We start from the raw sequence: 13,843 nt of genomic DNA on the forward strand, positions 1-13,843 counted from the left end.
ATTTACGTCGCGTTTGTTCGTGGCTCAATGCGTTGTTATCGTTGTTGTTATCCTCTTTTAAGTTTGTTCTTCTTTTAAAATCAACTTCAAACAGAAATGTCTGACGGCGAAGGCTCAAAGGCGGGCGCCTCGGACCCCGTGGAGGCGCTCGTGCTGGACGTGGCCATGCGGGTGGCGGACGCGCCCGACGGAGACGTGGCCAGGGAGCTCCTCCAGCTCCAAGGTCTCCTCCATCACCAGCCATGCTCAGTCCACTGCTGCACGCTACCAACTACGCCGTCATCTCTCACAATCCTGATTGCATCGCTCCATCTGTGCCTGCTGTGTGCGATGCGTTCCATGCCGTGGCTGCCGTTCTGTTATTGTTCTTGACCCCTCGGTCGCGAGCCGCGACGTCTCCAGCACAAGCCCGCTTGTTGTTGTTGCTCTCATTAATAACCTCTGTCATCTTCAAAGGTGTTCAGTTCATTTATTAGGTACTAGCTGTACTACCCCGGCTTCGCCCGGGGACTTGGATCCACCACGCCCGGCCGCCTTTGTCTCCCCAGTGGCGATGTTCACACACAACACTAGTTACTCGTTTGAGGCTGAGTCGACCTAGGGGAGGCCCAGGACCGGTTCAAATAATCGCTGGAACCACTACACTACAATGCGTTACGCTTCCACGTGCGCGGGTCACGTGACAGATTTGACGTCACAGTTCACTTCGCGTGCAAAAAATTGATGCATTATTGAGCTCCCCACCCCCCCCAAAAAAAAACTAAAGTGTATTTGTATAACTTTTGCATGGTGTGCAGTCTGGAAAGTACCCACATGGCAAATTTCAAGTTTGGTGCATGTCGGGAAGTACGCTAAACATTTTAAACAGACACACATATTCTCAACTTTGCCTTTTTTATATATATACTGTATGGAGATAGCCCTGTGAGCCATTCGGCTCTTGTGAGCACGAAGTGTAAAGCGCGCAAAGAAGCATGATAAGATGATTGGATTAGAAACACCGGGAGACCGAATGAGGAGCACGTGGTCCAATGGTCCTGCAGTAATTGCAATAACAGTAAAGTTGTGACTGTAACACCAATGGTGGCAAATGCGCTCGAAGTGAAACAAACATTTAGTGTATTTGCTCAATTGAATGTTTACCAGGACACCCATTGCTATCGCCGTTGATGGACCCTGAGCCAATTCCAAATGCCTATAACACCAGAAGACCACCGCTTTCTTTACGTAGAAATGATGGTGGGTCAACTCGATCTCTGATTGATGTTCGTCTTATTACTGCAATACGGCCGTGGAGTGATGTGGTTAGAAGGTGGACTCCACCTATTATCCCTTTATTAGGGGTTTATAAAACGAGTACCACCCTGTGCGAAGTCCACTGGGCGTCGTTCTGTATGGATTGGCTTGCCTCTTGCGATGGCCACGTGGTGATTCCCACCGGACGAAGGTTGCTGACGGAGGTGTGCCCCACGTGGTTGCTACTACTAAGTGGGCAACACCTTTAACTTGTATTCTTGGTTATTTCGGTCAAGTCACGTAGAAGGGAAATAATGAAATCATAAAAATAAAACAATCAAAAATAAAATAAAGTATTTTATTTAATTGTTTTATTTTTATTCTTTTTGCTTTATTTTATTATTTACCTTCTACGTGACTTTACCGAAATAACCAAGAATATGAATCCCTGCAGTCACGAAAGCTTTAAGTCGAAATTTAACGATAGTAGGTTTTTACCCTTTTAACTGGTACAAAACTGACACCTTTATTCAAGGCATCATGTTTGCAATGACCACAACACAAGTAGTCAAAAAAGCAAACAAAAAGAAGCAACTCTGATAAGGATGATAATATGCACTGTCCTTGAAGTTGATTGGCCCACACCCGAGACGGCTTTCTTTAGAGCCTAGTCCCCATTGGTGTAGGGCCAGATGACACCAGAAGGCCTTCTGGTGTCATTGCAAACATGATGCCTTGAATAAAGGTGTCAGTTTTGTACCAGTTAAAAGGGTAAAAACCTACTATCATATTTTGCCACTGGTAAAAGAGATCTCATAGTCGAAATTTAACCTTTAACTTGACTGGCATATCTCCTTGGATTTCTTTTTTAAGCATACAAATATTCTCACAGACATGCGATTTACCCCGTATTGTCAATAAAAGTAATGCAGGGTAAAAAAAAATGCAATGGAACAAGAGGTAAACTCATCACCGGAGGAACTTTAGCCACTCCACATGCCATCTGTTCGCCAACCTGCGCAGTCATCATCTTCATCAATCCAGCTCCGTGATCGTCATCCTCTAAAGCGCGTTCTCGCCTTGGGCTGGCATTCCTTCACTTAGTTTTCTGCTCAAGACAACGTTTCTGTCAATACAGTATGTCTGATTTTTTTTTTCATAATCCACGTGCTCTTCGCACGCATAATATTCATCACCGCTACGCGTTAAATTGTTACATTATAGGGTGTGTTTATATTTAGGCAGCAGGTGGCAGTGGAACACCATTCATTATATTTAAGCGAGTTTGAAAACAAGGTTTGCCAATCTTCATTGGAAAAAAAAACAATTATCCCCATAAAGAATAAAATTTGAACTTTTTAGCCAGCATAGAACACATCTCTAATTGGAGTTGGAATTAAATAAATATTTTTTCTCAATATTTTAGCGTGATAGTTTTCAACGCAGATTACAACAGCCATCATTGATCGATCATTATTACATAAACATTGAAAACAATAACATTTTATTTTAATGGTCGAATAGCAGAATCCTGATGTTTAAGTATGTGATTTGACCAAACTGCCTTTACTGAACTTAAACAAAGTCAAGTTTGTATTTTATGGGAGACTGACATTGCAAAATAATGAAAAGTTGATGTCTCATTGGGTCTCTCCAGTGTAAATATCATTTAAAATGATATATTACAAATGATTTCTACTCGGAAACAGCATTTGTAATGGCTGTTTGCCAACACTATTAAACACCCCCCTGCGTTCCAAAGAATTTGCGGTTTTCCATCTTGTTAAATATAAAAACTACATAAACTGTAATAGGCGACTGGTTTGCTCAGATTCTGTGTTCAAGATGTAATGGTACTCAAGTGCACGTGGGCTTGGTGGTCCAGGCAAATCACCAGTGATTCATTTTTCGTTATTATCATTTGCTATGTGTTTTCAGTTAAGTCATATCTAGCTCTTGGGTATGAATAGTGGAATCTGAGAGATCAACAAGTAATTTATGTTACAGCTATGGTGCATCAGGTTTGAGCTGTAAGATATTTCTTAATAAAACGCTGCAGTGACGCCCAACTAGATATTATTTTATTGTTTCTTATTGTCACACAGCTGTTAGTGGGAGCCTCCAGTACTGTATATCGAATAGAGCTTAATTATTATCATGGGCACAGTTGGTAAAACAACTAAATACAAGTAGAGTATATGAATGATAAGTAAGGGGCCTTTCATTTAGTACGTACGCATGGAGGGGGGAGGGGGGTTGACTCAAATGCGTACGCTTGCTACTGACAATGTACGTATGCATAGGAAACGGGGTGGGGGGGGGGGGTGAAGCCTCGATAATAATTTGTCTACATTGGCCTTCAAATGAGTTAGATAGTCCAGTGGTGGACTATCTGTTTTCTTAAACAGGTTAATATAATTAATCCTTTATTGTTTCTGCGTGGATTAAATATTGGCCGTTCTATAGGATTCGGGGGGGAAGTGCGTCAAGCATACGTACGCAGTTGGGGGGGGGGGGTGTAAAAAATACCCGTGCGTACAGGGAGGGGTCAAGTTTTGACAGATTTTTGCGTACGTACTCAATGGATGGCCTCTAATGACATGTTTGTCTTGTGAAAATGCAGATGTTCTGGCCAGTGCACCAGCTGGTAGCAAGGAGTCTGGCCGCATCAAGCAGCTGCTATGGTACTACGAATTGGTGCAGTACCTAATATTAGTCCTGGAGAAAGACTACTCACGTACACAAGAAGGGTGGCCTGTTGCTGCCCAGATTGCTCAAATACTCAGGTGAATTTATTCTATGTCCATTATTAATGAACAGCCTCATTGCAAATTGTCACTAAAGTATCATAAACCCTCTTTAGCAACAATGAATATTGAGAGTCAATAAAATTGCAAATGCCATTCCTGATTACCATAGTCTATATTAGCATGTTGACCACTTTCCATTAATTTTGAGGTACCTCATTGTAAAGGGTGGTCTCCACTTGCAAGTAAAACCGGCTACACTATCTCTGCTATGAAAAATGTTAGCCTGCTAAATATTTGTATGTTTCACGGTAGCATCAAAGATGAAGGATATAAGTTTTTGGCTTATGCTTTCCCATGAACGTGTACAATATTAAGGCCTTGCTTTTTGCGTCAGATGTTATCTTGTCTCATGTTATTTCCCTGGGACATAGCTGAGCTATTGTGGAGTTGTAATAAGGCTGGTCTGTCTAATGTGGATTTGTAAGTGAACTAGTGTCATCATAAGTGTGCAAGCCCCAGACCCTATCAACAAGTGTCATCGGGGTAATGGTTTATTCTGCCGACAGTACGTGCTGTGTTGGACTGAAGCCACTCACAGACGCCGAGGAGTTCCACTCGCAGGTGCTGCCAGCTGCGCTGGAAGGAATGTTGCTGCTGGCACGCCGCCTGCAGGCTCGCATGCTGCATGCGCGAAAGGTCACACACACACCTTTGTCACACGTGTGCTTGTATTTATTCATGCATATGGATAAAAGTTATAGATAAATCTGCAGCCCTGTAATACTTTTCTCACATCGCTGCTGGTGGAAAGGAGTCAAGGAGAGGGAGTTCTACAGAACAGCTCGAGAGGATATATTGGTCTTCTTTTCTACACTTGTCAGATGTCTTGCAACAGTTGGGAGTACCCACAATTTACCACACTACGCACAAACTGCAGACCGAATAACTTGCAATACATATTTAAACATGCTGGGTTGACAGAGGTGGGGGGATTTAAGAAACTTGCATCATTGTTTCAACTTACTGAAAGATCGAACCGGTTACTTCTGGATTGTCCAGTGTGCTAACCATTAGCACCACGGCACTAAGTGAACAAATACTGTTCATAAAACAACTGATATGTATATCCTTAAAATACAAACTTCAATAAGATGTCATTTTCTTTTAAGCAAGGCAAAAGAAATGGGGACGAGAAGAATATATGAATGTAACAATAGGAGAGGTAGTTCAAGGGAAAGATGGTAGAAGCACAGTTATCTAATTTGTAATGCAGCTACCAGAAAAAAATTTAGCTGTCTCCTGGAATATCTGGTTAATGTCTGCAAAATTGGTTTTACAAGTTAAAAGTGTGTCATTGTACCTATATAGGTCATTTGCAAATTCACAGGCAGTGACAGGTAACATTTTAGAATAATCAGAAACTGTGTTTCTCATATCTAATGATTATTGGAATGCACTACATTGTTTTTAATCTTGTATACTAGCAATAACACAAATATGACTCATTCAATGCAAAATAACTCAGTTTGTAAATTATTAAATCGGTCTTTTGAGCAAATTGAAGCATGACTTCAAGTGTGTAGTTGATATATATATTTTTATCCTCGTATATAATGAAATAATTGTGTTGTAAGCAGAGCCGGCCCAGCCACTAAGCGACCCTTGCAATTGCAAAGGGCCCCGTGGCCAGCAGAGGGCCCCCTAGAGTCACTGCTAGCTAGTGGGTGAAAAAAATCATACATCAAAGGGGCCTCCAACCAAATTTTGCTTAGGGCCCCCAAAGGTCTAGGGCCGGTTCTGGTTGTAAGTGTCACTGTTTATGTAAAGTACACAGGTTAAAATTTGTTCTTAACCCAGGAAGAAGAAAAGAATGGTTTTCTACGTAACTTTCAAAGTGTGGTGGATTCAATTTGCTGGCTCTTTGGAGGCCACATTGAGCTTACTTCAAGGGGTGAGTCAATCTGTTAAGATACAATGTGACCTATCTTGTTTCCACTGACAACCCCAACTTGGTTACTGAGCTAATTCAAATTAAAAAAAAACACAAGGAAGAATACGTCTCAAAATATGTAATGACTTATTTACTTCACAAGTACTTTTTAATGTTACATCATCAACAACATTATTTAAAACATGACCACTTGCATAGTTTTATATTTAAGTCAACATTTTTAAAATATAGTTTTGGATGGCTGATAAAGGGTATTGGAAAGCATATGAAGTCTTCATTAGGAGTAAGCAGTGAGGTCTGAGTGAAGAAAACATGTAAAGTAGGCAGTTATTGTTATGGAGTTAAAATCTCTTAAATACAATAGTCAATAGACAATTACTTTTATAAACATAGACTTCATTTTCTTACATCTCTGCAGGCAATCTTCACACTTATATTACAAATATATGGCTGAGTGATGTAGAGGTCAAATGTGCACTGAGCTATAATGGCTTTGATCCAGTGCCTTAGGGGTGAACAAGTGAAAAAGTGAACACAGTTTTCTCAGGTTGCAACAATTATTTTACACAGCAAGTTCCATGACCTCAGCTTGATTAACTGACATCATGCACCATGCATTAAAAAGCACCAGTGCAACTTTTGTGTTCGCTTTACAGACTAAAAGCCTTTGAAACATTTAACAGTTAACGAGTGCATGGCTCAGGGGACCGGTTAGCACCGAGCCAGTAAGTGTAAGAATATCTGTTCAAGACCAAGATTTTAATGATGTCAGCCTTATTATTGGCGACCTATGTGGTTTCACCAATAATGACATTAAGAACAGATATTGTGGGATGTTGTTATCTCTTTCAGCACTCAAGTCTGAACACCTTCAACAGCTGCTTATCACAGACGACACAGACACAGCCTGCTCCACCATGTCGCTCATTCAAAATGTCCTGCGAACCAACAGGCAAGGAGCGTGTGAACTGATTATTTTACCGTGAAGCACATGCTGAAAGTCCTATACGTCTGCTGTCATTAGCAAACAGCAATCTGAGTGACAGTGGTTAGAGCACTCAACTCCACAGTAACACACAGATGGATATATAAATTCAGTCAGCTTTCTCAGAAGTAGATATGACCTATTATGCATTTGGTCAGCAACATTTGCACCTTTTTGACAGAATTATGCAGTTGTCCTATTAAGAGGCTTGATTTAGCTATTGGAATGTGAAATTTCCACCACTGGTTTAGTGCTACAAGTGGAGTTGAATGCTGCCATGTTAATTTGAGCAGGGATACATTTTTACTTTTGGCGTTCATTTGGAGGCTGAAAATAATTCAGACCTTAACAATGACTATTCTGTAGAGTATATGGAAAGGGAGCATAAAATATGTGAGGGTAGAATCATGAGATTGTTGCATATTTTTCAGTTGAAAGGCATTGTAATGGCAGTGGTGGTAAATAATGTCCAATCCTTAAAGTGCTGCCAATGCATTCTATTTCATAGTTTAATGCAGTTTAACAATGTTAAATTATGACGTAGATATATAAAATATGACATTGTGTCAATTGATATGCTTAATCATTTTTTATCTCCAACCTCTCCCATATATTGTATTGCATCTACAAAATACGTGACTTCATTAAGCTCTTGTGCTGAATGTTTTCTTATAAAAATTTACTTTGCTCATCATAGGGGAGCTGTCGGTGAAGTGGACGAAAAGACCATGAATGCAATTTTGGATGAACTAGTATACAAGCTCGCTGTGACCTCTGACCCTCGGTTAGGGGGCGGGGTGGCAAGGGTACTGCTGTGTATAGCTGAGTCCCACCATCCAATAATAGCATCCTTCAGCACCAGGTTCAAAGGTAAGAGCTCAGTAATTTATCCATGTGTTTAAATTATAATGATGTTTAGTTTCATATAGTGTTGTTGTTCATGAAAATTGCATCTCACAATGCTGAGGAACAACAAAAAAGATTGAAGGCAGCCAGCCAGTGAACCGGTGCCAACAATTGCCCAAACTCTGCGGTGCTCTATATATTACGATATTTAATTAATAAGTGTTTATACATGTGGGAGAAAACCCCAGCACCCAGAGAAAACCTGCAATGCGAACAGACAACACTGTCCCATACAGGGGACAGATGATATTTGTCTGCACTTTGTGCCACATTTTCCTGGCAGGCCAGGGTTTGACGCCCATGGAGAAAGGAAGCTTTGCAAATTGTGTGCACTCCACAACCCCTTGCCTCAAAAGTGCTGCAGTATCATATTCTTGGGTCTTTCGGTAAAGGCACGTAGATAGGTTCAGTATCGTTATGCACCACCACCGGCCGGTTAATTTATATAACCATCCAAGTGCTCTGGTTAAAGCACTCAATCAAACATTTACAAGTCAAGAATCAACATGTCTCCTGGGTCAAATCACTGAGTACCACTTTTCAGCTGTGGTCTTCATATAGGCTTACCGGCGACCATCATGAATGTTTAACTTTTAGCATTCACACTGGGCTGACAGTATAGATAAGCACACTACCCCAATGCTTGTGTAGGCAGAGATATACTTTTCCTTTTAGATTTTTTGTAGAATCAAATATTTTTTTCCCTATTTTGTATTCATTGCAGAGGTATATCATCACACTTGTGTTTTACTTCACTTGTGTGTTATCTCATCCATAAATAAAAGTTGCTCCATGTCGAAACGTGTGCTTTGTAATCCCATATTACTGAATTTGGATAACATGGAAATTGTGTGCATGCTTGCTTCATTTTCCAAATTTAAAACGATAATTGCGAAATGTTTAATTGGCAAAATAATATCAACATAGACCTCTACTGGAAGACTGCTCACCTGTGTAGGTCAGTGCTGAATCACCTTGTGCTGGACAGCTGTTACTGGGTGCCTCCTTTGAATGGTTGAGATAACATTAAAGGAAAAGTGCTTTGAGATGCTGCGGAAATTATGTGCCCTATACATCCAAAGATTATTAACATGAATATACAAATCTGGATTCATGAAAAAGTCCACAATAATGTTTTTAAACATATGGTTGATTTATAGTTATCTGTCTGGAAACACCAAGGTGGATTTAAAATAAATGGTCCATTACTAACCGTGCATCCTGGTTATGTAATTTGAATTGCTTATGCATTTTTAAAATATATGCCAAGTTTTGAATATATAAATGTGATTCTCTTGATTTTTTTAACCTTCAAATTGTTTAATAAGGTAATAAAATCATTAGGTTCATGTAAATTAATTGTCGGGAATGTGTAGTTAGGTATATGTATTTTTGCCAATATGGTGTCATGTTGGTACCAATGTACATCTCGCTGTGGTGGATGTGTTTTCTGGAAGGCTTGCAACTGCTGCTTAACATGTGGATTGGCAAGGGTTTTGAGAAAGACTTTCGCCGTTTACTGGATCTGCTGAGTGCCGGTTCTAATAAGCAGGCCGAATTACAGGTATTGTCAACTTTCTGTTTAAATGAAGCATAAATTGCTTCTGTTCAGGTATAAATTGGGATTGCAATTATGCATGCCACCTTATTTTATAGTAATACACGAATGTTATACTTTTGCATTATGTATTTTTTTTCTACAATTAAATACCAAATATCTTGAGAGTGTTAAATACAGAGCAAAAAACCTTTGTCATTTTCAGAATGTTCCACGGAGTCTCCACAGGCAAGACAATTGCCTTTTCAGTATTATGTTGACTGCAATATTGAATGTATGATTCATCAAAATGTATCATCGGTGAATCCATCTTCACTGCTGAGTTCCTAAATCAAGCACACCCATTCTTTTCATACATATTGATATTCATGTTTCAGCATTTACACAAAGCAGCAAGTGTCGTGCAGAGTGCGTGGAGAGCATACCGTGCAAGGTGCAGGCTTAAGAAACTTCCACACGCTGTGACATATCTGCAGCGAAGCTTCAGGTACATATGTTTGTGTAATTTACGTATATGTTACATTGCTGCTCTAACCAACAAGCATATTTGAGTGAAATATTAATAATCAGGAATTAAAACTGTTGATAAAGAAATATTTTCTTAGCCTGCCATTCTCAACTGAGAATGGAGAACCATTCAACTCCTATTTTATATCTCTGAACTGGTGATAAAAAAAATCTCAATTCCTATAGTGAGGATGAGTGAACTTATTTCACAACCACTGTTGACTTCCTACAAAGTTGTACTTATCAAATTAGTGCAAAAAGGTTATAGGCTGAGTCGAAAATGAGTTTCCACTAAAAACCCTGAAATATTAAGTTAGATTTTAAAAATACTTAAAATCCAACTTAGAGCAATGGTGTGGTCTGGTGAATGTTATATTTCCAACCACCTCAAAATTTGGCTCATTGAGTCACAATGAAAACATGGATTGGGTCAGTCTTCATTAACCTCAAATGTGCAATTTATCCAAAAGCACAGATTGTTGACTCATTCTATGGGTATAGCTCTCACGATAATTGTCCAATATGGGGAATTTACCGAAAATAATTGTGATTGAAACAATACGTGCTGATGCAGACAGAAGCGGGAGAAGGAGCGATTACAAAGTGAGCAGCAGCAACAACAAGAAGAGCTGCGTCAGGAGCTGATAATACGTCGCCAGCGAGCTATGCGCACTTCCCGGCAACGTCGACTGCTCCTCCTGGAAATTGTGCCAGCCAGTACGTTATGACAACTCTGCCCGTAATGTCTCAATCACAGGCTGACAGTTGCACCAACCACAGACGATTTCTTAAAACGAGTCTTTTAAAAGAGCATGTTTTAACTGGATTAGTATGTAATCCTACTTAACACGAAACGTTTTTAGTTGAGGTATATCCACGACAGCCCTTATAGCAAGCCCTTGGATCCAACAAACAGACGTGGTTTATCCTAGTTTGGGCTCAGATCACTAAATGTCTTCCTGCGCTGCATGTTTGGAGATGGGGCAGGCCAGGAAGGACAGTGGAGGTAGGAGCATCTACTTGCCAGGCAGTGGACGTGTCCGATTGAAAGACTATTGCAGGTTGGCAAGTAGATAGCCTTAAATGTGGTGGCGGCTTTTTATGGCCAACCCGTCAGGGTTCCACCAACCCACCAGTCTCTCTGATTCACCGTCCACGTGATGAAGGTTGTTTAGACAATGTTGTTTTTTTTCCTTCTCATGGTTGCCATAGTGCAGCATGGCCTTATCCCAGAGCCATTGCCTAATACAACCCAGGTACTTACTCTGAATGTGTCCGATGTTTTCGGATCTCAGAAGCCAAGCAGGTTTGAGCCTGGATAGTACTTGGATAGGGGACCACCAGAGCTGTCCAGGTATTGTAGGCCCAGGGCTGCAAAATGGACAGGAGATGGTTGTGGTGAATGTTACCTCTTGTATGAGTGAGATTTCTCTGGTACTCTAGTTTTGTCCCACGTGTCCACATTCAGCAATGACTTTGGCCAAATGTCCCACTGCAGGTCCATCGTTAAGAATAATTTTCATATTCAATGTGGATTTTCCATGTAAATTTGCATTATTATTAAAGAGTCAAGTGATGGCTTAGAATGATGCTGAGTGTCACTGAGCCACCATGTTTATTTTACTCACTCTGAATGTACCCAATCACAGACGAGATGGATCGGTACCTGGCATTTGAGGCGACCCGCGCTGCCGTACTGATTCAGGCACGATGGCGTGGATTTCAATTACGGAAGGCATTCAGGAGAGACCGGCAACTGCTTTTGCAAGCAAAGGCGGCCGTTACCATTCAGAGAGCCGTGAGTATACATGGACGTGTCAGCCTGTGTTAGAGTTACATGTTTTCTTAATTGTATCTTATAATCTGCTGGTGGTAGAAATTCCCACGTTACTGTGGTGGTGACCAATTCGCTCTCTTGGACAGCAACTGTATAATTCCAAACAACGAGTGTAGCATCACCAAAAGAATGGGTCCAGCTGAGATTTGAACTTTTATTCTCAAGGTTGGGAGCATACATTCCCTTACCAAGTAATCTGTTTATCTTCTTGGTTCTTTCGGTAAAGTCACGTAGAAGGGAAATAATAAAATAATAAAAATAAAACATAATAAAATAATTCTCACGACGTTTCGGCCACAACGCAAGCAGCCGTCCTCAGGTGAAGACCAGGTCTGTCAGGGAGACAGCGTCTGAATGAAACCAAAATCGAAATTTAATCTGTTTATATTTAATTATAACTCAATCCTTAATGTTTATGGACCAAGTGGCTGTGGCCCTTGCACCAGCTACCATGTGTCCCCTGCTGCAGGTGCGCAGATTCCTGGAGAGACGGCATTCCCAGCAGACAGCAGCATCATCGCGCTCACTGGGCTGGAGGGGCATGAGCGATGCGCGGCGGATGGAACTACGCGCCCACATTGAAGAGCACATCCAGAAGCACCCGGTACCCTTGGGTTTAACCTATCTGGACCCACTGCTGTTTATTTACACATACCTTGGTTCGGTGTTAAAGAGTTGAACGAGAAATCTCACTCCGTTGCGGTCACTGACGGGTGAATTTCAAAATAATTAAATTGTCTTTCATTTGGCTAAATATGGTAAAGACATCCTTAAAATGTTTTCTTTGATATACTATTCATCAATCAATGAGTGTGATATTTAATATATGGCAACTAAAATGGTTTATTTGATATACTATTCATCAATCAATGAGTGATATTTAATATATGTCAACCATTTATAGGAGCCTTATATTGATGTCAAATGGTCTCTTTTGTCTACTTTTATATGACGTTCTTTGATCTGGTGTCTGAACCAAAAAAAATATTCAAATCATCATATAGTCCTAAATATAGTTATGGCTTTGCATGTTTATATGAGCAAAGAGTACAAATTATAAGGCTATATAGTTGCTCTACTTGACAAAAACATGCAAAGTGTGATTTATAAAATGTTGACTTTTATTTTGCACCTCCGATTAGCATGGTTGACTATGTACGGCGCAAAAGAAATTCAACATACATATCTTAAAAATACTTGGCCTCTTATAATTGGTTCTTTCGGTAAAGTCACGTAGAAGGGAAATAATAAGAATAATTGTTTAATATTGTTACTTTTTTATTATTTCCCTTCTACTTGACTTTACCGAAAGAGCCAAGAATATGAATCCCTGCAGTCACGAAAGCTTTAAATCAAAACTTGACCTCTTGTCCACATTGGTTATCTCACCAGGCTACTCCAATGCATGGAGAGGAGGCACGTGAGCTGCACAACCATGCACAGGCGCTGCTGGGACAGTTCCTGCTGCAGAGGCAACTGGGCCCACGGTCTGAGCAGCGGAGGGCGGCCACGCTCGCCCAGATTAATACTCAAGCCGAGCTGCTTGCCAGTGCGTATCAGCCCTTATGTGTGTGTGCGTGCAAACCAAACCACACCGACAAAATGTGCTGCTCTGTACTAACTTCCCTCTTGTCTGCATTGAGTTGTTTCCCTTTATCCTTTATCTTAGCCTGATTTGAATGCTATTTGTCCATAATGTTTCTGCTGTATATAATATTCTGTACATATAATCCACTTGATTAGCAAACAGCTCAGACAGAATAGTTTCCCTGTTGTATAAGTCTCTTGGTACAGTTGTGTTCAGGTGTGTTGTAATTTTGTAATTGTAAGATCTTGCAATGTCTTGAGTGTAAGCCGATTACCACTTTATTTACTCATTTTAATTTTACAGTTTTTTTTTATTTTACCAGGTAGGGCCCATTAAGCTATATAGCTCTTTATAAGAAGCGACCTGGCCACAAATGATAGCTCAAGGAAGTTTCTTATGTGTAAATGTAACGCATGCAAACTCCAAATGTATAGGCGTCAGGGTCTGGATAGAACCTACGACCTCCTGCGTACCATGCGAGGGAGTTAACATCTTGCCACCGAGGCGAGAATGAGAAGTCAATAG

At 40.5% G+C, this 13,843-nt stretch overlaps 1 protein-coding gene across 1 annotated transcript in view; it reads left to right on the forward strand.

The window, feature by feature from the left end:
* Positions 1 to 13,843, forward strand: part of LOC144724545 (IQ calmodulin-binding motif-containing protein 1-like) — an 18,771-nt gene continuing 4,928 nt past the window's right edge. The window contains exons 1-12 of the mRNA XM_078603784.1: positions 1 to 223; positions 3,860 to 4,022; positions 4,553 to 4,682; positions 5,844 to 5,937; positions 6,790 to 6,889; positions 7,620 to 7,792; positions 9,286 to 9,392; positions 9,764 to 9,873; positions 10,468 to 10,610; positions 11,543 to 11,691; positions 12,200 to 12,334; positions 13,123 to 13,279. Coding sequence (XP_078459910.1) covers positions 97 to 223; positions 3,860 to 4,022; positions 4,553 to 4,682; positions 5,844 to 5,937; positions 6,790 to 6,889; positions 7,620 to 7,792; positions 9,286 to 9,392; positions 9,764 to 9,873; positions 10,468 to 10,610; positions 11,543 to 11,691; positions 12,200 to 12,334; positions 13,123 to 13,279 — 1,588 coding nt within the window. The 5' untranslated portion in view covers positions 1 to 96. The remainder of the gene's footprint in view (positions 224 to 3,859; positions 4,023 to 4,552; positions 4,683 to 5,843; positions 5,938 to 6,789; positions 6,890 to 7,619; positions 7,793 to 9,285; positions 9,393 to 9,763; positions 9,874 to 10,467; positions 10,611 to 11,542; positions 11,692 to 12,199; positions 12,335 to 13,122; positions 13,280 to 13,843) is intronic.

Source organism: Lampetra planeri, chromosome 21 (assembly GCF_965212315.1).
Source record: "Lampetra planeri chromosome 21, kcLamPlan1.2.h2, whole genome shotgun sequence".
Lineage (NCBI taxonomy): Eukaryota > Metazoa > Chordata > Hyperoartia > Petromyzontiformes > Petromyzontidae > Lampetra > Lampetra planeri.